This window comes from Passer domesticus, chromosome 6 (assembly GCF_036417665.1).
Source record: "Passer domesticus isolate bPasDom1 chromosome 6, bPasDom1.hap1, whole genome shotgun sequence".
Lineage (NCBI taxonomy): Eukaryota > Metazoa > Chordata > Aves > Passeriformes > Passeridae > Passer > Passer domesticus.
The window spans coordinates 36733764-36761729 of NC_087479.1; the positions used below are offsets into that span (position 1 = coordinate 36733764).

Sequence of the window (27966 nt, forward strand, 5' to 3'; positions counted from 1 at the left end):
CTGCCTGCCGGCTCCTGGCCGCTTAAAGCACGGCAGCTGCCTGCCCGAGAGCCTTCGCACACATCCACCGCACGCTGCACAGCTGGCTCACACCGGGAGAGGACCGCGATGGGGCTGTTCTACAGCAAGAGCCAGGTAAGGAGAGGCAAGAGGAGGCTCTGCAATGGGCTGAGCAGGCTGCCCTGGGGGCAGAGGGGACCTGCTCCAGGAGGGGATGTCTCACCTCTTGTATCTTCAGCTCTGAGAGTTTTCCTGAGCAAAGCAGGGTTTCCTTCTAACTGGGTTTTGTGGCAACTTTGTGTTTTGGCCTTCAGGAATACAAAAACTTTATTGATGTAGTAATTTACTATTTTGAAGATTCCCAATTAATAAAAAAAAAAAAAATACCTTTTTGCTTCCACCCAACTGGGCTAAGCAAAACAACACACTGAGGAAAAAGGAGTTATCACTAATGTCAATGAATTAATAGGGAAAATAATGAAACTAATACTATGTGAGATGTCAAATATTGCTCTCTTTAAAATGTGGCAGTTTTGGGGCATAAGGGAATGAATGGTAATGTATTGTTATGTACTGATCTATGTATTTGTTGCAGTGATACTCCCTGCTCTGTAGGTAGTGTGCTGTTTCCTCACAGGTTTAAGTGTCTTTTGGTAACCACTTTTAGGTTTGGGTGGTTTCCCAAAATAATAAAAAGGCTTGGGTTGGAAGGAATCTTAAAAATCATCTAGCTCCAACCTCATCCCCAGGGGCAGAGGTATCACCCATTATCCCAGGTTGCTCAAGGCCCTATCCAACCTGGCCTTGAACACTTCCAGGGATGGGGTACCCACAGCCCTTCTGGGCAGCATGTTCCAGTGCCTCACCACCCTCTGAGTTAAAGAATTTCTTTCTAATATCTGCTCTAAATCTCTTCTTTTTTTTAGTTTGAAACCATTCCTTCTCATCCTACAACTAGCTGTGTGAAAAGTCACTCTCCCTCTTGTTCATAAGCCCCCTTTAAGTACTGGAAAGCTGCAAATATTTCCTTTGATATATTCCTCAGAGCTTTGCTTAAAGGAAGATTGAGTGAGTTGAATTATTCACAGAGAAGTAATTAACTACAGAGTTGTGCCTTTCACTCACTCCTCCTGAGAAGTTTGGGATAGGTCTCTGGAAGGCCCTTTCCAGGTCCTCGTTTTTTAAAAGACAGCACCTATGTCTCTATATCAGACATAAGAATGTAATTATGTAGCTATAAATCAACTGATGAGCAGCGTCATTACACCGTGGTATCGTTACTAATTCCTGCCTTGCTAGATTATTTGTTGTGAAATATAATGGATATATATGACATCCTGGGAATTTTCTCAGACCAAGATGTGTGTCAGCTGTATTAATAACACAACAAGGTTCTTTATCACACCTTTCTATGAGATTGGGTTGTAAGAGTCAGATACCTCAAGATGAAGGTTTACCACAAGTGGCCTCAGAATGGACAGTGGAGGATGTCAGAGGTCTGGTCAGTGATCACACCTGGCTACAAACCTTCTGGGAAGAAGTCAATGCACAAGGAGGAACTTCAGAAATGTTTTTGTTGTTTGGAACTGAAACGCTAATTCAATTTTATCTCTGACTACACTTTTGTTCTTCCTTTCTGCATTCTCATCCCATGCATTTTGTGTGCTTTTCAACAGACAGAACCGTCTCCATGCAACTTGCTCACTGTAAAAATCATACAGATGAAAAATGCCAGGAAAGCAGACTTGTGTGAGTATCTTGGCTATACCCCTGGGGCATCCTCATGCTTGTAAAACTACTGTGAATATATTAAGTGTCACAAACACTGCAGACTATGTTTAAAAAGAGAGAGATAGAAGAAGTGTGGTACGCTGAAGATGAGGCAGCACAGTTAGAAGACACTGTATTTTCAATATCTTTGTCCATATAACACTGAAGTCTAGCTACCAGTTGTAATGCAGAACGTTTGCACAGATTGCATAAAATATTTCACATCTGAATCTGCAAATAAATGTTCTTTTATTCACAGGAAAGATTGCAATAAGAACTTTCTTTCAATGGTTCCTTCTTACAGAAATGTCCACCCTGTGTAACCCTGGGCCTATCAAAGAATATTTGATGTGAGCTCAGAACTGCACACTTGGCACCTCTTATGGATTATCAAGTTCATTCAGCAATAGGCATGGCTCACAGTTAGCTTTTTATATTCTTAAATACTTTTACAAACTGCCCAGGAATTATAGTTATAGAAATATTTATTATAGTTATGCAAATATTTATTAATGATCCATAAATATCTCAACTGTGAAACATTAAAAAAAATGGCTTGACAACCACCTCCTCCTATCTGAGAAGAGGGCTGATTGTTTTGCATCTGTTCATTTATACACATAGAAAAGTGTGAATGTAGAAAGTTTCTATATGAGCAGGACCAAGCTAAAGTTGTTCACCTAAAAAGATCCAGGACAAGATGGTTTTGTGCCTTTCCAATATTATTTGCTTCAAGTTCTGGAACAGTTTGTATAGAGACCAAAGGTATGTGAAGAAGAGTTTTTCACTCTGTTTTTTAGTGAAGGGCAGTAAGATGCTTTGCTGTTGATCAATGTATGGGGAAGAAGAATCCATATGAACTTTCTCCCTAGACTACTTCTACAGCATGGAAAGCATATTTGAAGCTCAGTTATAGTTTGGAGAGAAATCCTTTCCTACAGCTAAAACCGATTTAAATGTACAAACATGCACACTGAGCTGAAAAAAGAGGTGTGGAAAAATTGCAACCCTGAGATATCTCCCTAGATAATTATGTTCTATTAAAACATCTGCATGACAATGAGCTTACCAAAATTCCTCTTGGCCTTTTTCTCATCTAGATCAATGCTTTTCATTTTCATCTTTAGGCTGTTTTTTTTTTTTTTTTCCCCTGAATGGGGTTTATTTTGTTTTGCTGCTGTTCTATTCAATATGAAAAGTTTCTAGGGCACGGAACAGGCGGTGAAATGCTCAGCCTTTTCTGCTTCCCAGTCCAAGCCATGTCCCAACACCCCATTAGCTTTCTAAAGGAGCAGTTAATGTGACAGAGGTGATTTTGGAGGGAAGAAATTTTGCACAAAACCCCCAGGATACACACTTGCAAAAGGTGAATGCTTTATTTGTTGTGGATGTTCATCATGTAGGAAAAGAAAATTATACCAGTCAGGGAGCACTACCTTGTTTATGTTTAAATGTTGAATCTACTTTTGATTGACAGCTGCTTATTCCAGTAGTATTTAATTTTACTGAGTGTGAAAGTTTTCAGCTCTATTTATCAGAATGATTTGCTTTTAAACTGTTTGAGGACATATTTTTCTATGCAGCCAGAATTACAGAAGTCACAGATTTCAATGACAGGCTCTTTGTAATTAAAATAAACCTATATTTCAAAAGCTTTCAAAATTAATTTAACCTCTGCTTAGCTTTTCTGACAATGTAAAAGGTAGTGCAAATTTAGTGTTCTTAATTTTATTGGACTTCCACTGAAAAGCAGTAAAATGGGAGTCTTGAGATAAAAATGCAAACAAAATTTTGCTGGTTTGTGTAAAACCAGGGGAGTGTTGTTGATTCAGTCATCTTTACAGCTCTCTAGATTTTAGCTTGACACAGGCTTACAAACTCAGATGCACATGTCCTCCATCACCAGCAAAGTAGGCTTCTGTATAGAACCATTTTCCTAACACTGATTTTTTTTTTCTCATTCTTCCTTTTCTCAGCCCTGTTTTTATTATTTTCTATTTCTTGCAAACATTTATAGATGGACCAAGATTGCAAGTGTCACCTATTTTTCATTCACTTAACCAATTTTTGACATTTTAAATTGGCTTCTTCTATCCCTTGCCAGTTGTGCCTAACCTTGCACTAGGTTTCTGTACAGTTTTCAGACCACTTTGTTTAATATTTATCTAGTGCTTAAAAGGTCTCCCAACCTGGTGCTGCAGGTTAACTTTATTATTGGTCTATCTGCTCAGTTTTTCAGGTAATAGAGATGGGAAAATTAATCCATAACAAGAGAATCTCAAAACCTCACTACCATCTCTTATGGAATAAGTAGTAAATGACCTTTAATAGGAGTTCAGTGCATAAGAGAATGTTTTTAACTAAGACAATTTAAAAGATTTCCTTCTGCTTTTTAAATCCTGCATCTTCTTAGTGCACCCTTCCCACTGATCCCTCAGTGTGTATTTTATAACACAAATTTCCACTTGTGTATTAATGCATATCTGATATCATTAATAACACATATGAATGTAGTGCCGTGTTTATGTTCTTCACATTCCCCTTTCTCACTGAGCACACCCACAAGCTCATCAGGCCCATTGGGCCTCTTGATACTCCTGGACCTGTGGTTGCTTGCCAGTTCCCAGATTTGGGTGTGTCCTCCACAAGCATCCTGATTCCCTAATGGGTAAGGTTTGGATGTGCATCAATCCAACCCACCCTTAAATACACAGCTTTGTCTCCTGAGATTTTGCAAATTTCAAGATCAGCCGCTCACCTTGGGCAACCACCATGGCTCCGGGACAAACAGAAGGACTTGGCTTTTACAGCATGTGGTTCAGCTTGGGAGTTCCCCATGGCAGAAGATCACAAATGCCAAAGTTTATGCAGGTTGCAGGCAGAGTCTGGACAAGTTCATGGAAGGAAAAAAAAAATCCAGTTAAATAGGCTCAGGAAGACTCTGTATTGTAAATTGTAAGGACTGATAGAGCACTAAATGATGTTTTCCCTCTTACACTGTCCTTAGACATCCATTTGTAAATGTGAGGCATGATGTCCGTCCTTGATAAGACCAAAGGTCCTTCCCAAAAAAAGTGGGCAAGGGGACTAAAAACCAAGATGCTGCAGAGAAATTAATTCTTTAAGTGGAGTTAACAAATAGAAAAGCAAGGAAACAAAGTGTTAAGGGTTAAACAACGTGAAAGTAGGCTACTGCATGGGGATACTAAGTTCAGCAATTTTAAGCCATCATTATCTGCTTCCTGAAAAAGCCCAAGACCCCTCAGTGGACACTGAATGTGGGCCCTTGGCTAAATGGACCTTGACCAGTATAGAGTTAAAAATATTCTTCATTATTTTCTTAGTAAGAAAACGATATTTTTTAAGCTTTTACTGTTTTTTTTTCCTTTTAACTGTACTTTTTAATTTTGGAAATTAAAGTTTTGTATTTTTTTAAATAAGACAAATTTGGGTGCTATATTTTATAAAATTATTAAGTATGTTTTATATTTTCAACAAAACGTTTTTACAGAATTGCAGTAGCAGTTCTGCCACATATGAAATCAATTCATGTGAAAGTCCCTTGAGATCCAGGAAAATAATATAGTCAGTTAAATACATTATTGTTTGAGGAACTGTGTTCTACCACGATATTTATTGCAGGAACATGCAGACTTCCTCTGGCATTCTGCTCTTGCACTGTTGTTATTGTTTCATTGTTATTTATTTCTTACTTCACCATTTAAGCAGTTGCAACTACATGCCAGCAGCTTATTGTTCTGGGCGCTGCATGAAATGCGATTATAAAATCAGAGGATATGGAGTGATAAAGACAAAGAAGGTTGTTTAGCAACATCTCAACAAAGGAGTGTTATAAGGAGGGATGAAAATGAGATTATATAAATAGAGTTTTAGGGATACTTGTAGGGTGCTCCACCCAGAGTGAAGGGCAGGGTGGGAGAAAGTGTGAAAGCTTTTTCTTGAAGTTTACCTGTCAGAAAATGAATACTGAATGCTCCCTGGGGGCAGGAACTGATCTCCTTGGACAGAATGAATTCTGATAGTCTGCCTGTAAATTGCCTTCTGGAAGGCCACAGAAGTAGCCCACATTCTTATTTAAAATATAGTATTAAAACTTTCAATTATATCAGTTATCTAGTATTTTGCCCTCTAGAAGACAGTGATGCTGACTTGTCCCCCTGCCTTCAGCCAGATACCTACTCAGCTATGAAGTAGGAGAAAAAAAAAAGAAAAAAGCTCCTCTCAACTGGTGTTGATAGCTTACATTTTGTGACCTGGCTGGATCCAAGTGCAGGGAGACAAGGTCATCGAGATGCTCTGGAAAAACAGTGTTTGTGACCACATTCTTGGTTCAGATCCTTTCAGCACAATCAGAAAAAGCTATACCCTAAGTATCATTAAAAAATCTACCTCCCAGAAACAGTAAGGAGCTAAAGGCAGTCCATGAGGAGAAGGATGCTGGAGGCTCCTGCCCAGGTTACAGGTGGGCTGAAGTTTGCAGCTGTTAACATCAAAAAATGAGATGGAATTAAAATGAAAATGTTTGGTTGAGTCCTGCTTAAATTTGAGCTCTCTATGAGGGAGGTGAGATTTCAGCTCGAGCCAGATGTGTGGGTGTCCTGATGTTTGGGATGCAGCATGTGGCTGGGTCATGTTGTTGTAATGCTTCCTAATTGTAAAGTGCAATTAAGATCCAGTCCTGCCTGCTTTAACCTGGAAGATAATTAGACATGTAGTGTAATAACTGGATGAGGAGACCATGCTTTCATAACTACCTGCTGCCACACCTGCTTTTGGCCGGATATTGCCCCACAGGAATATCATGGCTGCCATCCCAAGCATGTTTGACAGCTGTTAATGTGTCATGGTGGAGGGGAGGGACCCAAGAGGTCTCTGGTGTGATGCTGTGCTGTGTGTATCCTGTGAGAGCCTAGCTGCTGTAGTTAGGTGTTGCTTAGGCTGACAAACAGGGTGGTGGGGTTTGCTCGCACGTGGCTGGCAGTGTGAGCCTTGCATGTGTGCATGCAAAGGCAGAGGGATATTGCAGTGAGACGCCCCCGGCAGGGCACAGGGTAGGCTGTGGAGTGTCATTTCTCACACACCTGCTTATACCTGGGGGTGGTCAGGCAGAACACCAGCCTGACGTATCTGAGATGTGTAAAGAGGGTTCCTGGGTGTTGTAAATGCCTCCCTCTTAACACCTGGAAAATAATTTACAAACAAGAGGTAATTAGGTTACAGAGGACTCTTCTGAAGTGCAAAGAGCATCACCAAATGCATTTTGCAGATGGGAAGAGGGAAGCACGCTTGCCTAGTGGCTGTCAGAAATCTCCCAGAGAAAGTCAGAGATTAAATGAGAAGTCAGGGCTCTGCTGACAGGTAGTTATTTCTCAAAGGTGGATCGTACAGTGCAGTAGCAGACAGTGACCCCTTACAGACAAAAATAACTGATGCAGTTTCACAATACTGCTGTGTTATTTGCAACACATGAAGTCAGAGCATGTGTTATTAATTGGGAAATGTCAATGAAATAAACTTTGTTTCACCAATAGACTTACTCATTTGGATCCTTCTGATCCTTCTCTTAGTGGCGACAAGAGCCAACAGCAATCTGTGCTAATATGGGTCTGAGCTTCCCAAGAGCCAAAAAAGATTTTTGTAGGCACATTTCCTTATGCACACAGAATTTTGGGAGCTATTAGAATTGTTAGAAGCTCAGCTGATTGCTATAAGTTTTGATGGTTTTTTTAGAAATCATATATCTTAATATATGTGAAAACTATTTCATCAGTCAAAGTTACTCTTTCATTCGAAGCTACTCAGAAAAGATGACTGAAGCCTCAGAGAAATCAGGGGCAAAAAAAAAGGCTGATTTTGTTAATTCTTGAGTTACACATGAGGAGTCAATAACGGGTCAAGGCAATTATTTTGCAGTTCCCAATGTCAAGACTGCCAGTAAAACTAAGTGTGACAAGACTTAGGCCTATTCAGATGCTGTTCAGATGAAGGTGTGTCTGCTATGTGATGTCAGGAATGCTTGAGTATGTGGCATCACAAAAAGAGGAAATATAATCCTACTAATGGGATTGGCATTTATGGCAATGCTTCCCATGCTGTCTTTGGTATTTGTGTAGGTTGTCGTCCTTAACTAAGAGATCATGTTCTGTAGGGTGACCATCCCTGACTTTTGAGTGTGGGTCCACAAGATCATTAATCTAATGATTCATGCTTGCTTTTTTATTTCCTAATAATGATGACAAATCTATTTGCCAGTAGATTATTTTGACCTCAGAATGAAAGTGCTTGTTGATGATGCAAGCCCTGCAGACTGCTGCTAACCACTCCTTCCTACTAAAAGCTCCTATGTGGAGTTCCGGTGGGAAGCCACATTTTATAACTGGCCACTTCATCTGAGAAAGGAAAATAAAAACACTAAAGCTGCCCTTGCTACATCTGGAAACATTAAAGTTAATAGGTGAACTTTATGACCTGTACATGCCTCGAATGGAAACAGCAGAGCAATGCAATTTTGTGCAAAGAAGCAACGTCAGCTTGCTCTGTGCAGGGAACAACAGACAAGCTTCCACCTGTACATGAAGTGTTGCAAATACCTTTCCCACTCTGGCTGAGGCACAGAGATGCAGGTGAAAATAGTGACATTAAGCAATACCTTTTTTTATATAGCTTTATTGCTGAAAATTCTGCCTCAATAGAGCTGATTCTCAAAGCACATGTCATCCGTCAAACTTCAACATTTCAATGCTTTTCTTATAATCTTCACAGAAAATTAAATTCAATAATTTCATCCCCACAGGTAATCAATCTTCTTTTCTTGAAATTTTTTCTTTATATTTTCTTGAAAAACTGTTGCTGAGTGTTTCCTTTTTAAACTTTCGTAAGGAAAGAAAGCAGACTGAAATCATGTGCCTTGATAGAAGATGTGCCTTCTGTGACAGAGATTTGGCTTCATGGGAACCTTGAATGCAACAAGCTCTTGCCTCCTCTGCACTGGCAGCCTAGAGGAAAGAAAGGGTGCTCAGAAAGTAGACAAGACAGAACTAACAACCAGACTACTGTAGACATATAAAGACATGTTCATGCTTACCTGTGGAAGCCCAGTGTGTAGGAGCTGGGCTCTGTCCATGTGCAGCCCCTGTCACAGCTGCTAATGTCCACAGTGGCCAGCCCTGTGAGGCCACTAAGTGTACGCCTCTGTATATATGGATGGCTCTTCAGCAACACAACTGAGTATTTTGAATGTTTCTTTTTTTTTCTCCAGGACTTGAAAAAAAGTAGTTCTCAAGAAGAGTACACTGACAGGCTTTCACAATAGTAAAGCAAGCTGGTTGTCTAGCAGCAGCTTGATGGTACCTTAGCTAGTACCAGGCCTGAATTCTGTGTATTGCTTTGGGTACAGAGCTTAAAAATGTCCACCTTACAAGGGACTAGATTGTTGCATTGGTCCATTGCTTTCCTGCTTTCCCTGTCTTTGACAGTAAGTCAGTCTGATTGCTATGTGAGCCTGAGCCTGCCAACAGCCTCAGTGCAGCATTTCCGCACCAAGACTGTCCAGAACAGCAAGAATCCGACATGGAACGAGACCTTCCACTTCACGATTCAGAGCCAGGTTAAGGTAAGACTGCAGACACCTCCAACAGCTATTCTTATCAGATATCAAGCATACCACATAGTTCTTCAACTCTGCAGGGCTTTCTGAGATCCCTTGTAAAGTTTTCACACTCTCTTACTGTACTTAAATTTTGATTGTTTGATAAGACTGTATCTGCCTGCATAGTCAATAGAGTACACAGAGAGCAACTGCAATATTTCTGTTTTTTCATTCTTTCCCAAGGTTCTTCTGCTAAGATGAAATATCTGTAACATGTTATATTTGTTAAACCTTTCATATTTATTTATTTTTCTCCCCAGAACATTCTGGAGCTTAAAGTTTGTGATGAGGACAAAGTAACTGAAGATGACCATCTCCTCACTGTTTTCTTTGATGTCTCCAAAATCCAGCTTGGAGAGAACATTCAGCTAAGTTTCCAGCTGAATCCACAGGTATGGATAAAATTCAAGGACAAAGCAAAGAGGGTGTGGTCAGGTGAGAATATGCTTGTGTGGAGAACATGCCAAGAGGGAGCAGGGGGGAGCAGCCACCAAGAGGGCCCTGCAGTATGGATTCCATGTCCTGCAAGGCCTACACTAGGAGTCTGCTAAATCAGTGGATAAGATGCTAGGAATATATGACACTAGAATTACAACAGATACAACATGACTGAAATTAGGTCTGTGGCATGTGAAGCAACAAAAGGTGGATGCTGGTTTATAGAGACCCCTGAAGGGCACAGATTCCTGTAGGGTATCTCTCTCCACAGGAGATCAAGCTGTGGTGACCTCCTTAATTTTCTTTTGCAGGGAAAAGAGGAGCTGGAGGTTGAATTCACAATGGAGAGCAGGTGTGTAAGATGAAATAGCTGGAGGTGTAAGATGGAAACACAAGGGTACTAGAAATCAGTTCACACTTGCAGCTCCCTAACACTGCCAACATCTGAATGAAACAGAAGGTAACTTTGGGTAGAGTGTTTAATGTAGCAGGAGTGCATGATGGTGCATGGTATGCATGCATCTACAGACACACAGAGATGCAAGCACAGGTGCTAGTGGGAGCATAGAGATATCCCTGATGGCAGCTGCTCATCAAGCTGAAAGGCACTTTCTACATAGGAGGAAGTTTTAAGTTTCCCCTCTTGTTCTTTCCTGTGGGATCCTAGATGTTTGCTCTATCATAACAAGTTTTTTTTTTCTGTGTTTCTTTGCTGACTGTATAGTTAATGGAGAGAATAAACATGTAGATCAGCTGTTTTTTTAAGGCTAATGGTAATTTTTTTCTCCCTTTTTATGCATGTTGGATGAATTCAGCAGCTTTTTAGCTCTGATTCTACAGGTTTGAACTGAACAATTTTGGACAACAGAGTGATTATGCTATTCCTGTGTAAATTGTATTCAGAGTGTCAGAAAATGATCCTCTCTAATACAGTGAGGAACTCCTCTGTTTGGTGGATGTCTACAAATGTTGCAAAATTGAGACTCTAACCTGTGAGAAGCAAATTGGAAAAATATGCATGTGGAACTTCTGATTCTGTTTATTTGTGCTGCCCGTACAAAGATGGATTTTATCTTTAAAAGATAATGAAATAATGCTTAAAGAAAAGTCAGAAAAAGAGAAAAATAAGAATGTTCTGGTTTTGAATTGATTGTTTTCCATTTTGTCTTTCAGTCCCGATCCTCCTGAAAACATTATTACTAATGGAGTTCTAGTGGTAATTTTTATTTCATAATCCTTTTCCCTTCTGTACAGGAATGCCTGTTGCAAAGCTGGTGTTAAAGGTACCAGGCCATTGTGGTGGCATGGAGGCATTGACCAAGACCAACACACACAGCCTAAAGCTGGTGTTGGCATTGGCTGTCCCATGTGGTCCCAGCTAGTGACTTGTGCTGGGAGAGGTTCAAGTGATGAAAGTCTGAGATGCTGCCAGTGCTCACCTCTGCCTAAACTGGGCTGGGCTCAGGGGTATGATATCCCTCCCTCTCTCTGCCTGGGGAGAGCTGGGCACCCTGCCTGGAGAGCCTCCTGCTGTGGCTGATCCTCCCCAGGTCCTTGCAGGGCCACGCTCAGGCAGAGTGAGCAGATCCCTGCTTTTTCCACATCTCTATGCATTTTCCATGGGGAAGTCCAATCCCATCTCCCTAGACCTGAGAGTGGGCTTACAGGCTGGCACCACCCCTCCCCTGAGGTCTATGCCCCAAGGGCCTGTGAGCATGTGTTGGTGGACTGGATGAGGTCGAGCTCTGCTGACACTGAATGCCCTTGTCTCTTGCCTTGTTGTCTCTTCCAGTCCCGTGAGGTTTCCTGTTTGGACGTGCAGGTGAACGATGGGAGGCTGAGGAAGGACACCATGGGTGAGCCTTTCACTGACTTACAGGGCAAATCGGGTTGCCACTCAATGGCAGAACCACCCCGTGTTTCACACTTGAGCATGCTGGTTTAAAAATTATTTAGGATGCAAGACAAAATCTTACTGATTCCAGTGGCCTGTGGAGGTGGTTGTAGTTGATCAAAAATATACAGATTATTCCTGAATTTGGTGACATGAGCATGCAATCTAATTTTCCCACAAAATATTTTCCTCTGCAGTGACATCTTGCCATATATTGACAATTTTCCAAAGCAGTTGTGCAAGGAATTGAGGTTTTTTGGGTCCTAAACTTGAAGCTAACTCCTGTTGTCTCTGGATTCTGGGACAAAGTAATGGGGAGAATGAGAATTGGGCCTCTTTTACCACCTAACTTCATAGAATTTCTTCAGGTATAACAATACAAGACATGCCACTGGGTAAAACACAAGACACAGTATATTAATTAAGACATTTGCTGCACACTTAAAGCAGTGCATCACTGCCACGTCAAGTCCATACTTGTGGAACTGTGTGCCTCCTACACAATTTTTAAAGTATCTTCTGATATCTCATGATGACCCGAATCCAGCACACTCCTTAAGCACCTGGATGATCCAGTTGAGCTCAGAGGAGAAGTTTGCTAGATGTGACTGAAAATGTTTGAGTGAGGTAATTCTTTTGAAGGCTGACTATATACTTTGGAGTGTGTAGGTTTACAGAATATATTTCACTTTGAACCTCGTGGGTTGATATGTTTCTACATGAAGGCCATTTTTTATTACTTCAACAGACATATCAGATACGTTTTGCATGAAAGGAAAAAACCACCAGACATTATTTAAGTGCTAGAAATATTTCAAAAGAAATATTACAGGTTGAAGGAAAGAGAAGCATGAATTGATTGTTTGAAGCATGATAAAATGATAAAACATGAGATTTAACTGATACCAAAGAGAGCTGTGGTCTGATAAAAAAAAAAAGTGTTTCTCACAAAGGTCCAAAATTTTCGAAGTATCTCAGCAATAAGGCAGTATGTAATATTCAAACATTATTCTGGAGTAATAATAAGGTATTTTATACATTTCAGACTTTCAGAAGACAGTGTCCCCCCAAACTATTATTGGCTGGCAATCATCACTTAATGAACAGAGCTGTAGTTTCTGCTGTAACATGTATATCAAAGTGGTGTTATAGCAACAGTCACTATATGGCACATTCTGTTGACCATCTCTAAAACTGAAACCCTCAGATAAATCAGTCTATTATCAGTCTTCCTATAATTTGGGTATCAGATTGATGTTGTTACTTTAGGAAAACATATATTACATTAATGCACAAAAAAATTATACACATTTTTTGAAGAGCTTAAATTTGAACACTTTTGCTTCAGAGAGAAAGTTTGCATTAACTGTGGACGGGTCGTATGAAGGAACCCAGACGCACACGCTGAGCTCCTGCCTGTGCCCGACGTCCCCGGCCAGGTTCCACTACATCAAGTACAACCAGTCGGCGCTCACTGTGGCTCTGCCGCGGCGCAGACGGCTCAGCAGGGTATGTGAGCACCACTGACATGCAGCTCTTTCACTGGGGACCTCCAGAACCCGAGAGTGTGTGCTGGGAATTGGGTAGTGCATGTGTGTGAGACAGGGGAGACTGCTTTTACCTTTTTCCTCTGTCTCTGTCTCTTTTTTTTTTTTTTTTTGTAGAATCGGTAACTTGTTTATTCTTTGTCTTACTCTTTTTTCCAGTCTATATCAAGCCAAAATGAAAGGGATATGAACGAATCTGTGACTCTACCTCTGAACTCGCTTCCTATACAAGAGAAAATAGCAATAGGAGAGGTGAGAACAAGTCTTTCTTAACAGGAAACAGCCCAACACCATTCAGTTCAGTGGATGATTAGTCTTAGAGCTCAGTGATTCAGTTCCTGTCAGACATGGAACATGCTATGGTGAAAGGTGTAAATGACAGTCGCTCTGCAACTATGCAACAGTTACTTTTTCTTCTGTTTTGCCGTGGATCCAGGCATGCCCTGTGAAACCCTGTTCTGAGTTTAAACTAACTTCATCAGGACATGCCTAATATGTACATTTATCAACATAGTATGCACCTTATTAGGACTTATATTTGCAAAGTGAATGCCTGAAGTAGAAAATAAAGTAGAGATCATCCATATGTGTACGATTCAGATGCTCAGCTTTCAACAACCTTCCCAAAAAATGAATGTTAATCTATGAGAAGCTATGGGGCCCTAAGCTCACCTAGCTTGGGTGAATGGCTTACTTTTATTCAACCCAGAGTGTGCTGGAACTTGTGAAGGTCTCTCACAGTCCAGACCATTGCTGGTGAGATTCTCCAGCCACATTGCTGAATTCTAAGATAGTGAAACTCAGGCCCTAGATGGAGAGGGGGAGGGAGGTGCAGGACTAACAACCTGAGCATGCTTACACTGTTTGTATTGCAATTTTCAGGACAGGACAATTGACTTGTACACAAAGGCGAATGAATGGTAAGTGAGTCTCCAGCAAGACCTGATTCTGTAACTGGGGGGCATCTGTTCCTACGCAAAGCTCATTTGAAATCAGCAGGGGTTGATGCAGGCTCAGATGGGAGCAGATGTGAGAGTTCATTATGAGTTTCAGGCTTTTATTTGTGAGGGTCTCCTTTTAAATTGATGGCAAATTAAATAACGGGTCCCCTGTATTTCCAAGCTGCTAGTGCATCTCGGCAATAGGTCTTGATTTGTGTGCACTATTATGCCCACAGATGGAGAAATCACATTTCTGAATTATACAAACAAAATAACTTAAAGGCATGGTAGCTGTTTCTCTAATCTCACAGCTGCAGTGCCTGTTAACAGCAGTTATATAGTTACAGGATGCATGGCAGCACTACTGAAACTTGAAAAATTAATTATATGAGCAAATAAAACCAGAAGTCTGTAGTAGATACCGTAATGGACAGTGTGTCATGATTTGCTCTGCCTTCCTATTTCGCATTCTCATTTTCAGCTACAGCAGTTGGCAAAGGCCTGTCTGTGGTGTTGTTTTTTCCCATTTATTACTTTATACTGTCCACAAGCTGGTCTGTAAACACACACAAGCACAGCTGGAGTTGTCCACAGTGACTAATAATACAAAAATACCTGTGCCCTGGTCTCAGGACTCAGGGTCTCTGTTTCAGACCAAGAAACCTTGATGCTCGCCTGGGGTTTGACCTCTGCACAGATGAACAGAATTTCCTGCAAAACCGAAGGAAAGTAGTTGCTGCTGCGCTAAAGGAGGTTCTTCATCTGGAGGAAGATCTGCAAGAGCATGAGGTAACCCCTTAAGGGCATTTTGGGGGGATTTTTCTCTCTCTTTTCCTTCAAGCCTGAAGATAAGGGATTATTTTTTTACCTCCTTCTGGATAAGGAGTGAGGACTGTCAACATCAGCTCATCCTCCAGGGCACTTTGCTACCAGCGTGATCTCAGCTGGAGAGTTCAACTGTCTGTTCAGATGAGCAAAATCTCTGTTTCCACTCAGCTTACAAGTGAATTATTGGAAGGGATTTCAAATCAATAGTTTGGTCTGTGTTTCTTAAAAATCCTCTCTGAAGTGCCAAGACCTAGTTTATTCCACGGGGATGTACAGTAAAGAGAAATGTTGCTTTATCTCTTAATTTTTGTGTTTTATCTTACTAGTGTCTGGGTGCTGTCTTTGAGTTTCTGTAATCTTTTAACATTATTTGTGCCTTAATGCCACTCTTTTATCTATGCTTTCCACTCTTTTTTGGTGTCAAACAGGTGCCTATAGTGGCTGTGACTACAGCAGGGTGTGGCATAAGAGCACTCACTGCCATGTATGGCAGCATTTTGGGTCTCCAAAAGTTACGTGTTCTGGATTGTGTTTCATACATCAGTGGTTCATCTGGCACAACATGGTAAGGAGTCATTTTGATGCTGTTGTTTGGATCTTGCTGTGTTAAGAAAAGCCTATGTTCTGTCTCGGTTTCAGAAAGGGTAAAAGTGATCAATTGAGTTATTGCTTCCATCTTTGGGCTATGGATCACCTATGAAAGAATTATTGTGCATCATGACCTATCCCTAATCAAAAGAGGAGATTTTATTGGAAGTGTAAAGATCCTTAATCCTGTGGAAAATGAATTGTTATTTACTGTTTGACAGAAACAGTATCGACAGCTGTTGTGTTGCATCTCAGATTAAGTGATTTTTGACTGGTTCCTTTAGACTTTAATTTCTGCTCAAAGTAAACTCAAAGAGAAGAATAACTAAAAGATTAAATGATACTCCTCCATAACTCTACAGGGTGTATTCTCTGAGTTTCAACAGCATCTTGTTAATTTCTCCCTGCATTCTATCATGTTTCTTGTCTGCAGGACAATGACAAAGCTATATGAAGATGCTGACTGGTCACGTAAGGATCTTGGGGAAGTAATTGTTGAAGCACGGAAGCAAGCAGCCAAATGCAAGATGGGAGCTTTTTCCTTGAAAAGTCTGAGGAATTATTACAGAGAACTGAGCCAAAGGACCCAAGCAGGACATAAAACATCTTTTATTGATCTGTGGGGGCTCATGATTGAAGCCATGTTAAATGATGGGGTAATGTCTATACATCTTCTCATATTTAATATTTTCAACCATTATTACTTCTCATACTTAATATTTACAACCACTGCAAGAAAATAGAGCCCTAGGAAGAGACACAGTCAGTAACACTGTACTTGGTGCATAGGCAGAGCACCACTTATTTACATTAATAACTTGTAGACAGAGTGTATGTCTACACTGGAGCCTGAAGTGTGATTGAATGTACCAGAAATACTCAGACTCGCTCCAACGTAAGCAGAATGCTGATTAACACTACTGTTGTGCAAGAACTTTCTAAGTTTTCTAGGTGTTTTTTATGCCCCTATGCTTCTATCTCTCCATTGCTGCAATATTTGTACAAGCTGCACTCTTAACTTGAATGTACTGTAGAGGTACCCATTATGTCCAGCAGCTTGTGACTTAGTGGTAAGAAAGTATATAGATCCAGAGCTGGTGAGATATATTAGCTACAGTGGATGCCTTTCAGTGATTTCGAATTTGATCTCCCAGGATGTCAAATTTCTAATTTTATTGTAATGACACAAACAAAAACTTTCCAAATTTTCTCCAGACTGATGATAGCTGGAAAAAAAGTTATTTTATTTCAAAATTCTGTAAACATAGGTTACTTTTTGTCTAGATTAAATAGATAAAATTAAATACTCTCATTTTGTATCATATTCCACAAAGTGTTTCCAGCCTCAGTGCTACACAGCAAAATTTGCTAGAATTTAATTTGGCTGAAATATACTCAAAACCTCCATTTCCTATATAAGTTGTTAGTATTGGACAGCTCAAGGACTTTTCCTCTCTGGATTTTAACTTTCAATATAGTATTTTAAAAAAGAAATCTTGATCATCTTAACATGTTAACATGCTGCCTTGAAGAACTCTTATCATTAAGAGATGAAGTATATGATAACAGCTGAATTAGCCGGATATGCTATATATTCTAACTTACATTTAACCATGCAAAGCTAGAACAGAATGTGAAGTGATTCACTGCTGTCATTGTATACTGAAAGCTGAACATGGCTGGTTATCTTAACAGAAATTGTTCCTGCTTTCTTGTCCTCTGTTATTCAAGCATATGGAAGTAACTTTAGAGCAAGTTCAGGAAAATGGTGTCTTAGTCTTTTTAAGCTGATGTTTTTCAGGAACTGATTATAAGCTAACTCTTTGGGCTTTTTTTCAAATTTAGAAAAGCCACCACAGACTTTCTGATCAACGTCAGGCAGTGAACCAAGGTCAGAACCCACTGCCCATCTACCTTGCCCTTAATGTCAAGGACAAAGTTGCCACCAAAGATTTCAGAGGTAATGTTTCAGTTGTGAAAAAGAGCTACATTTTCATCCAGGGAGATACACTGTGGGGATACAGTAAATAAGGATGAATTGTTTTAAATTCTCGCTCCAAGCCCAGAGAAGCAGTGTTCAGAAATGTAAAGAGTAACTGGGCAGGCACACGCTACATATCAAGAGTACAATATTTTGTAAGATCTCTTGGCATTAGATTGTGTATTTTCAGGTATTAACTTCAGAACATAATTCTGTGACAAAGTTTCAGAAATTATATGAATTCTTCAAGAAAGTGATTCACTAGAGCTTTAAGTTTGCTTAATGTATGTTCTGGTCCATGATGGCAGTTGGAACTCTATCTTTAAAGTCCCTTCCCATCCAAACCATTCTCGTACTCTGTTTTGCATAGTGGGTTAAAGGCAATAGAAGTCATAGTGAGTTCTAGTTCACCTTCCATTAGAAAACTTTGTACTCACTAGATAACAAGAAGAATGATTTGAATATTCTCCAACCCTAACATAGTTCTTTCACAAATGTGGGGACAGTGTGATAGCTGGTTCAGCAGTGGCTGTTGGCAGGGTTTGCTCAGGACACATGCTGATCCAGTTTTCTTGTGAGAGCCATTGTCTAAGAGGCTTATTCCAAACCTGGCAACTGGACTATTTACTATAGTGGAGCTAACCTTGGTGCATGTGTTGGCAGAGTGGGTGGAGTTCACGCCATACGAGGTGGGCTTCCTGAAATACGGTGCCTTCATTCGTGCGGAGGATTTTGGCAGCGAGTTCTTCATGGGTCGCCTGATGAAAAAACTCCCTGAGTCACGAATCTGCTTCATGCAAGGTAACTCACCAACCTGGGGGAGTGACAAGATTTTAATAGAAACATCAATGATTTAGGAATTTGTCCCCAGAAACTTGTTAGCATGAGGCAGCAGAGGCACTGGGTCAGTCAGCTGACAGCCTCCCCAGGGAAGTGATCACAGCACCAAGCCCGCCTGAGCTCAAAAAGAGTTTGGACAATGTTCTCAGGCACAGGGTGTGATTCTTGGGGTTGTCCTGGGCCAGGAGTTGGGCTTGGCGATCCTTGCAGATCTCTTCCAGCTCATGATATTATATTATTCTATGTTTCCTGAGACTCATTCAACTGCCCTTGCCAGCAAAGGTGGGCTTATCATTTGATCTAAGATAAAAGTAAACTAAAATAGCAAATAAGTTGTCATGTAACTTTGTGAGTGTTTTTGAGGCATCATAATTTCCTGTAACTTCCAAAAACTTTTCAAAGTTGGAAATCTGTGATACTCTGTGGAAGCCAAATAAAATGTTGAGAAGAAATCAGTGGAGTGAGGAAGAGGAGAATCAGAGAAGGAGCTGGCTGAAAGTATTTCTTTATCAAAGGAAAAAGGAAATGAAAATAAAAACATGAAAATTGACTAAAAAATTAAAAAAAAAAGTTCCAGGTAAAACATGGTGAGAGGGAAAAGACTTGGAATTTTTTTCTGAAATAAGTTTGCCTAGATAGGATTGTCTTTGGAGTCTACCACTGAAACAGATGTCTGAACTTATGCAAAAACTGGAATTAGAGAAGAGCTGGGGAAGGAGCAGAAGGCAGTTTTAAAAGAACTTGTGTTTATGTCTGCATTACTTATTATACCTCTCCCACTTTCTAGGAATGTGGAGTAGTATATTCTCCAAAAACCTCTTGGATGCCTGGCATGCAGCTGACAATTCAGAAGACTTCTGGCATAGGTGGACCCAAGACAAAGTGACTGAAATAGGTAAACCAAAACACCTTCCTCCTGACCCCTCTGATAGGGTAACTGCACTCACATTTCCCATTTTTTATATCATCCTGTTTCTCTCAGTCTCCGAGCATTGGACATACCAGAAAAATGAAGTTATTAGATTTTATTGAATAGTCAGTGCTTTGCTTAAGTAATGAGACTGTGATGAGAAGGAAAGGCATCATCAGACAGTCCTTGATATAAAGGAGATAGGGATGGACAAATATGGGGGGTCTCTAAAGTGTTGTCCTTAAAAGGCTGGGAAAGAAATACTTCTGTCAAAGCCTCACATCACCCATTTTTTAGCAGGAAAGAAGCTTGATTGTTTCTGTTTCAATAGCTTCTTGCCCTGCACAGCACAACCCTCCCTCAAAACCTGACTAAATTGAAAGACTTAGTAGACATCAAACAAGGTCAGTGTGGTAGAGCTCTTACACAGGTGAGAGAAGCAGCTCCGTACTAAAGACCGTTCCTTGGAAATAACTCATGAGCATCTTCATGACAAAATTCAAGCAAAGCCAGTGAACAGACTTGGGCCACATTTCTGTGGACTATGTTTTCATAAAAAACTGCCCAAAGTCTTATGTTTGAGTTTATATAAATAATTTGCAAGTTTTGTTGAATTCAGGTGACCACAACTGAAGCAAATAGAACAATCTAGCTTTTAAAAGTAAAAATATTCAGTTTGAAAGTAAAGGGCTGAATTTTTTCTATGCTTTTCAAAATAAGCTTCAAATATGATATTTAAACTATATGAAATGTAAAAGCAGTAATCCCTTAAAATGCATTAATAAAATTATTTATCCTGTTTGTTGTTTGCTTGGAAAAGTAAATTACTTCAATGTGTACCAAAATCATACTGTTTTATGAGAAAAATATTCTTTTAATCATGTATGTAACCAAGCAGAGTTTAGAAAACATAAGTTTATATTTTCATCATGAAATTAACTGGAACTCACAGTAGATCGTAAGGAAAATAATGCAATACTGAGCTGTGAACACATGATTACAGAAGACCCATTGACCTTTTCTCCTCTTTTTGTCTTGCTCTGCTTAATTATGGTTATAATTCAGTTTCATGCCATTTATGCTGTGTATCTCTAGAGGAACAACCAGACCTGCCTGAGAAGCCATATGAGATGGCTACATGCGTTTTCACTCCTACCAGTGGCCTCTCCACTACACTCCGGGACATCCTGACGGATCGCCCCGCTGTCTCCAAGTACCACAACTTCCTAAGGGGCTTCCAGATGCACAACGAGTACATCCAGCATGAACATTTCACAAAATGGAAAGGTGTGGATGGCTCTCCTGCCTACATATCTCCTTGGGGCAGGCACAGGAGCTGGGAATTAGCGAGGGATGTTTGCATGTCCTGAAAAGAACTGAGTGAGTTTTGTGGTTACCTGTTAGTGCTCACTGAGAGGAGGAGAATGAAGGAACTCCTCATACCTTTCACTTTCAGTAACACAAATGTTCAATTATTTAGCCATTGGGTACTTGAAGTCCTCACAGGAATAAAAATTCCTAGGGTGGGGCTCTGCATATAGGGGAACATCTGGGTAGGTTTCAGTGCAGTTCATGGGTTTAGAAACACAACAAAATGTGAGTGGAGAGGCTGAAAGAGCTTTGGGATTGCTGCATGCTACCTACCCTAAAGCAAAGGAAAAATCCTGGATGGGAGGGAAGCTCACCTTCCTTTTGCCTTCTAACTTGACAAATATCTTGTTGCAGTTTGCTAATAGCTCTGAATCTTCCACTCTTTAGACACTTTGCTTGACAGCTCTCCCAATGACCTGAGAGCCAACTCGGAACACTTGGAGCTGGTGGATGCAGCTTTCTTCTTTGAAACCAGTTACCCACCCCTTATGAGACCAGAGCGGAAGGTGGATGTCATCATACACTTAAATTACACAGGTGGATCACAGACATTGGTAAGAAGTCTCAAAACTGATTTTCTTTCACAGCAGCTTTTGCTTTGCTTTCTACTACTTTCAAACAGATGTCCTTGAAACATGGAACTTAGTGGAATTTAGTAACATGCTGTTTTCAAACCTTAGAAGAACGGAAATTTCTAGAGAGGAAAATATACGTACTTTTCTCAAACTACTTTTGAAATATCCTGAAGTTCTTCACCAGTAAAATACAGATAGGCAAAGTGAAGTTAAAAAAGTCTAGCTGCCATGTCTATTATAGTCTTCCATATAATATTTAACAGCACAAATATAGTTGGGAAACTTTTGTGATTCAAGTGCTGAATTTAATCTGCATTTTGCTTATAAATGTATGACTTTTTTTTCTTTTTATTTTAATGTTGATTTTCTAGCAAGAATACCCTAGTGAGTAATGGTTTTCTTCATCTCTATTTTTATCTCTTTTAATAAATACATTTTTTCTCCCTAAATAGTGGAGTTGAAGTGAGGTATCAATTACATTTACTGCTCTTGCAGGTATCTAATTTAGTTATATACTCATTCAGTTCTCATTTAATTAATGGTCTAAAAAGTGATTTGAATTTATCTGTTCTGTTTCTACATCATATTCTCATTTTAGAGATGTGCCTTAGTACAGGTTTAAACTCTCTTTGCCATCTTGATATTAGGTGTTTTCCTGGAAGACTATTTCCAAATGGTTCCCCAGGCAACTGAAAAGCCGTCCTTGGGGCTGCAGGTGTCCACGTTATTTCTGCTGTCTGACTCTCAGTCTGTTTTGCGCAACTTTGCATGAACTGCTGGGCTTTGGCAGCAGTCTGATCTTTGTTATCTTTTCTGTTCCTTGTGCTGCTGCTGCTGACCAGCCCCTGGAGCAGGCTTGCAAATACTTTGCAGAGCAGGAAATTCCATTTCCCTGCATTGGACTGACAGATGATGAGAAGAACCTGAAAGAGTGCTACATGTTCGATGGTGCAGACACCCCAGGAGCTCCTCTGCTACTTTATTTTCCATTAGTGAATGACACTTTTCAAAGATATGTAGAACCTGGTAAGTTAACAGTACCCAGGTAACTTTATTGACTCAAGGAACATTCCCACTTCCCGGGTGTTTTTCCCTCAACCCAACAGAGCCTCCTTTTGTTTGCTTGTTCAAACTAGCGAATAGATTGCAAAATGGGATGATTCAAACTGTTCGCAAAATCTGGTGAAGTCTTGTGCATATTTTTATTTGTGTCTTGGTGCAATTCAGGGAATAGAAGAGACGTGTTCTTCAATTAAAAGAATGGAAACTAATCTCCTCTTGTAATTTCCGAGAGTTTACTTTAGTGAATAGAACAAACTATATTTTTCAAATTATGTGTGGTTTTATGACACTCAAATCTAGGTGAGAATCACAGTATAGAATGGTTCTGTCAAGGGCCACCATGCCTTCTATTTAGGCCACTTAATATGCTCATTCAATCTGCTGGAATATCAAAGCAATCGTACCTAAAGTGTCCTTCTGGATTAGTATTTGAGATGGAGACTTTCTTTTAAGATTATTTCCAAGACAATGAATATTCTGCTTCCTCTTGTCCCATATATCTCTATTCCTTTTCATTTGTGTTATACCAAAGAACGTGCCTGGTAAGATTTGAGCAGTGGTGACCTCACAAAATGATGTGCCATGAGCTGGTCAGTAGATGGTGCTGATTGCAATGAAAATGACACATGTTTTATTCCAATAGGCTTTGTTCAGAAGCAGATTTCTCAGAGATCATAGCATTACACTTATCTTCATAGTAATTGCATCTATGATCTCTCCAAGTTATTATCGGCCTATCAAAGTATGGTATTTCTGTGGGACTATACAAACACATTCCTTTTTTTCCCTTGACAGGCATGTCACGTACCGCTGCTGAAATGGAACAGGGCAAGGTTGATATCTCCAGTTTCTCCTCTCCATACTCAACCAGGGAGGTCTCACTGAAAGCAGAAGATTTCAACAAGCTTCTGAAGCTGGCTAATTACAACATAATGAACAATGAGAACATGATTCTTCAGGCCTTGCGCATGGCTGTGGCACGGAAGAAACAAGCCTTGAGCCAGCCAGCATCACAGGCACAGCCCTCTGCTTGAACAGCATTTCCCTGTCCCTTACTAAGCATTTACCAAGACAGCATACATGTGATAAATACTTCACCATTCTTGGCAGGGGCCATAGTTTTCTAAATAACCTTCTCAATCTTATCCAGAATTGTGGTATTAAACTCAGCAGTTTCTCTCGTTAATACCATCTCACTGGTGATGAAGATTCAGCTGTGTGTGATAGGGAAATAGCATTAGCTCTCCTTGTCTGCAATCTCTTATGGTCTTGGTGGCTAGTTGCTAATATTTTTTCATATGCAAAATATTTTGGCATTTCATTGGGACTATTGGTAGCAAAACCATAAAGCCCTCTTCAGACACAAAAGGTGGTCACCATGCAGTACCAATTTAAAACATTTTACTTAGCTTTAATGACCTGGATGAATTTGGCTTCTACTGTTAAAGAGTTTTGTTTCCCAGGTGCTTCTTTTTGGTCATGAATTGTCATGAAATAAATATTTTATGAAGGATGTTTAATTTTTCAAATTTGTGTTGGACGACACAGATGTGGGTCAGTGGCCATTTAGGTCTTTGATCATCTATTCTTATCAATTAAATCAAACTTAGAAATTTGATTTGATGGACTATTGCTATTTCCTCTCACCACCAACTATGTCCTCTCCCAGATGACATATATGTTCTGCAGTTATCTCCCCAAAATGCAATTTTGCTTTAGCATCATCTGGAACTTGTTCAGTATAGTGTATTGAACTATTATGAAATCAGATTGTGTGAAGGGGATTTCAGGAGGCATGGTAATTGAACACTGGAGACATGCAGTAAGATACCAATCTTCTGTTCACTGCATCACAGTGTATTCCATACTCAAACACACTTAAGGCCAAGAAAAGTCCAGCAGAGACAGATGTGGAGCTTCTGTTTCTGGTGAATTCTTCCTTCGAGGTAACTGGAGAGAGAGAGGTATTCTTTTCTTGGTTGAGAAGTTCGTTTTTACTGGTTTTACATAAAGAAGCATTGTGAAAGAAAGGCAGATGCTGGTGTCTAGGAATTTCTCAAGGGTCAGCCATGATGAGCCTTGCAGGACTTCCTCAGAGCCTAAACAAGCAAGCAAGAGCTACAGAAGAGTGTCTGCTTTCCACAAATTCTCCAACAAGGTACATAGAAAATTTCTGCCTTATATTCTAAAATCCTGCTCACTGTTTTATTTGAGCACCCACTCATGAGCTCAAACAAAGGTATCTGAACTGTCAAAATGGGTATCATGACTGACTCCTTAATGCCTGCCAGGGAGGATATAATTATATTTGTCAAAGTCCTCCCATGACTGCGAAGTTCTGGGCATTTCAGCAGCTTTGTAAATTCTGCAGGCTCTGAGGAACTCTGGTGCAGATTCAATTCTCAGTGGTTGTCCCTTGTTGGAAATATTTTTGTCAGGATTAGATACTCTGATTTTGCCTGTGAACTTTTTCAGTGATGGTGAGCATGTGCTCCTTCCTGATTTTACCAGCCTCAGATTGGTTGGAAAAGGCGTATTCCTAAGACAACAGAAACAGCTCTCTGTAGATGTCTCACACAGCCTTCTTTACCTTTTCTATGTCCCATCTCAGAACCTGTGATGCACCCTAAAATCTCAGATGACCTGAAGGAAACCAGAAAAGGTAGCTTCTCAGCCACTGGCATGGTGTCTCATATGGTCACACTAGTGTCGTCCCAAATGCCAGTTCTGGCACTACTACTAGATTTTCTTCAAGCAGAGGAACTTCGCAGCCAGTGTCTGGGATGGGCTCTCTCCAGCTCCATGCCCTGCAGCACTTCCTGTGGAGGAAATTCCTCAGGGAGAACCCTTGTGTAGGAGAGGTGACAGAGGCCTAGACACTGGCCCATCGTTTCCCTTCTTGGTACAAAGTTAAGTTAGTGAACACATTTTTGTGGATAAGACACCCCTTTTTGTATACTTTTGTTATTAATATTTCTGCAGTTACTGTGTGTTTCTTATCCCACTGTTTTTTGCTTTCAGTAAATTGTTATCTCAACCTATAAATCTCGCCTTTTTCCCTCCCTTACTGGATGGGAGTGGGGAGAGGGGGTGGCTTATTTGGAGTTTAATTTCTGGCTGGTGTTACATCACCAGGGTGGTCCAGTCATTCAGCTGAACACGGCTGTGTTAGCTCTGCATGGCCAGGTTCTGGTAGCAGAAGCCTACAAGGGTGGCCAGTGTGAGGAGGTGCCAGAAGCTTCCCCCATCTCCAGCAGAGTCAATGCCAGCTGGCTCCAAGACTCACCCACCCCTGGCCAGGGCTGAGCCCATCAGTAGCAGTTGTACTGCCTCTGGGATAATGTGTTTAAAAACAGGAAAAAACCCTGTGCAATATTAACTGCAGTGGAAGAGAGGAGTGAGAACATGTGAGAAACAGGCCTGCAGATGTGAATGTCACTGAAGGAGGAGGTGCTCTAACTTTGGAGCTGAGATTCCCCTGATGCCTGTGCTAAACAATTGTCAAATAACTATTTAACTGGCTGTTCAATGACCATGGTGAGGCAGGCTGTTCCTCTCAGCCCTTGCTGGCCCATGATAGAGCAGATATTCACCTGCAAGCCCTGGAGAACCCCACATGGAGCAAGTGGATGCCTGAAGGAGGAAGTGACACTGTGGGAAGCCTGCGAAGGAGCAGATCCTGTGGCCCATGGCAAAAGGAGTCCACACTGGAGGTTTGCTGGCAGGGACCCACGCTGGAGGGGTGTGTTTCTGTGGAACTGCACCCCAATGGAAAGGACCCACACTGGAGCAGTTTGTGATGAACTGCTACCTCTGGGAAGGACGCAGGTTCGAGAAGTTCATGGAGGACTGTTTTCTGTGGAAGAGACCCCACAGTGAAGAATGTGAGCTTCTAGGGTGTAGGAGGTACCGAAAATCAGGAGAAAATAAAGCCCAAGAAGAAGGGAGGGGTGGGGGAAAAGTGTCTTACGATTTAAGTTTTATTTCTGATTATCCTGTTCTGATTTGATTTGTAATAAATTAGGCTGATTTCCCCAAGCTGAGTCTGTTTTGCCTTGGTGATAATTGGTGAGTGATCTCTCTCCCTGCCCTTAACTCAATCCATTTGCCTTTCATTAAGTTTTCCCTCCCCTATCCAGCTGAAAAGGATGGGGTGCATGATAAAGTCATGTTGGTGGGGACCTGCTATCCAGCCAAGATCAAACCACCACAGCTTCTCAGTGTTGCTTGGCTGTGTTTTGTTGAGGGTTTGGAGATTTTTTTGGTTGTGGCATTTTTGTTGTTTTTTGGTGTGCTTTTTTGTTTTTGTGTTGTTTTGTGTGTGTGTTTTTGTGGATTTTTTTTTTTTTTTTGGTGGGGAGGGGTTGGGGGGAAGGGTTTACCTAAGGGGAAAACATATTTTTCCATAATCTGGATGTTAACAGGTGCTCCTGCCCTCTCATCTTCTTCATGTTCTTCCTCTGGACTTGCTTCAACTGGTCCATATCTTTCCAGTTCTGGGGCTCCGGAGCTGGGCACAGCACTGTAGGTGGGGTCTCACAAGAGCAGAGTAGAGGGGCAGAATCCCCTTGTTCAACCTGTTGGCCACACGTCTTTTGAAGATTTCACATCTCTTTAATTGAAAGGTTATTGAGGGTAGATTCCTAGTCCTAAAATGGTTGCTTACTTAAGTAATTTTCATTCAGAGAAAAGTTGTAAGGTCAGAAATGACTCTATTGTGTATTTTCCTGGCGTGTGAGAGTGACAGGGGAAGGGCAGGTTGTGGCTGCTCTGAGCGTATAGTATCACCTCCTTCAGTTCTGAAGAGGTGATTTCATATAAGATGTCTGGTCATGTTAGTAGCTGGACCCATACAATGGCTATTAATCTGCTGCTGCACAATTTTCTGCCAGAAATTTGAAGACTTTGGTGTCATTTTTGCATCACAATCAGATGACACTGTGTTGTGCTTAAAACAGCAAGATGTTAACATTTAAGATGAATCAATGTGTTTCTTGAAGTTTTGCGTTTGTGGAAGTCTTCTGAAAGCAGGAAAATGTATATTCCACTAACAAATATACTAATTAAATTGGGGAAACATCTACCAGTAAGCTATTTCAGGCCCTCTATCTCCAAAGGAAAATAAATACAATTTGGTTGAAGAAAAGGCCTTCTATAGTTATTTCATTTATGATACTTTTGTTAGCTGATTGGGGTGCTGTGTGCCTACATGTAGCTACTATTATCTTCTCTGGTTTGTTAATTGCTGAGGTTTCTAGAACGCAGATATCCATGCATAAGTGCTGTGTGTTATCACCTTCTTATCTTGAATTGCTGATAACTCTTGGCACCTTGGTGTGTACAGCCTTCCCCAAACACACACCCCTGGTATTTAGCTACCAAATAAAACCAGCAAACTCCCTCCCCTTTTCTTCTCATACTTTCCCTGCAATGCACTGAGGAAGGTGGGGCTTGGATATACCACTTGCTCCTCAGCAGGTGCCTCCTTAAGTTTTGCAGAGGTAGTTTGTGAATCACAGCTGTTGCCTCTGACAGTGAAGTGACAATCCATC

The 27966-nt window shown here is 40.7% G+C and overlaps 1 protein-coding gene across 1 annotated transcript; it reads left to right on the plus strand.

Moving 5' to 3' along the window:
* On the plus strand, positions 1–27892 carry LOC135303156 (cytosolic phospholipase A2 epsilon-like). The gene is made up of 21 exons (XM_064424580.1): positions 1–135; positions 1677–1749; positions 9267–9403; positions 9700–9831; positions 10189–10229; positions 11051–11093; positions 11670–11733; positions 13120–13280; positions 13478–13570; positions 14201–14238; positions 14892–15048; positions 15516–15652; positions 16109–16331; positions 17521–17635; positions 18320–18457; positions 19284–19391; positions 20502–20693; positions 21165–21331; positions 22195–22378; positions 23210–26661; positions 26839–27892. Exons 1-20 carry the CDS (start codon positions 109–111, stop codon positions 23446–23448), a joined length of 2469 nt encoding a protein of 822 aa, XP_064280650.1. The 5' UTR covers positions 1–108; the 3' UTR covers positions 23449–26661; positions 26839–27892.
* Positions 27893–27966: the final 74 nt, after the last annotated feature.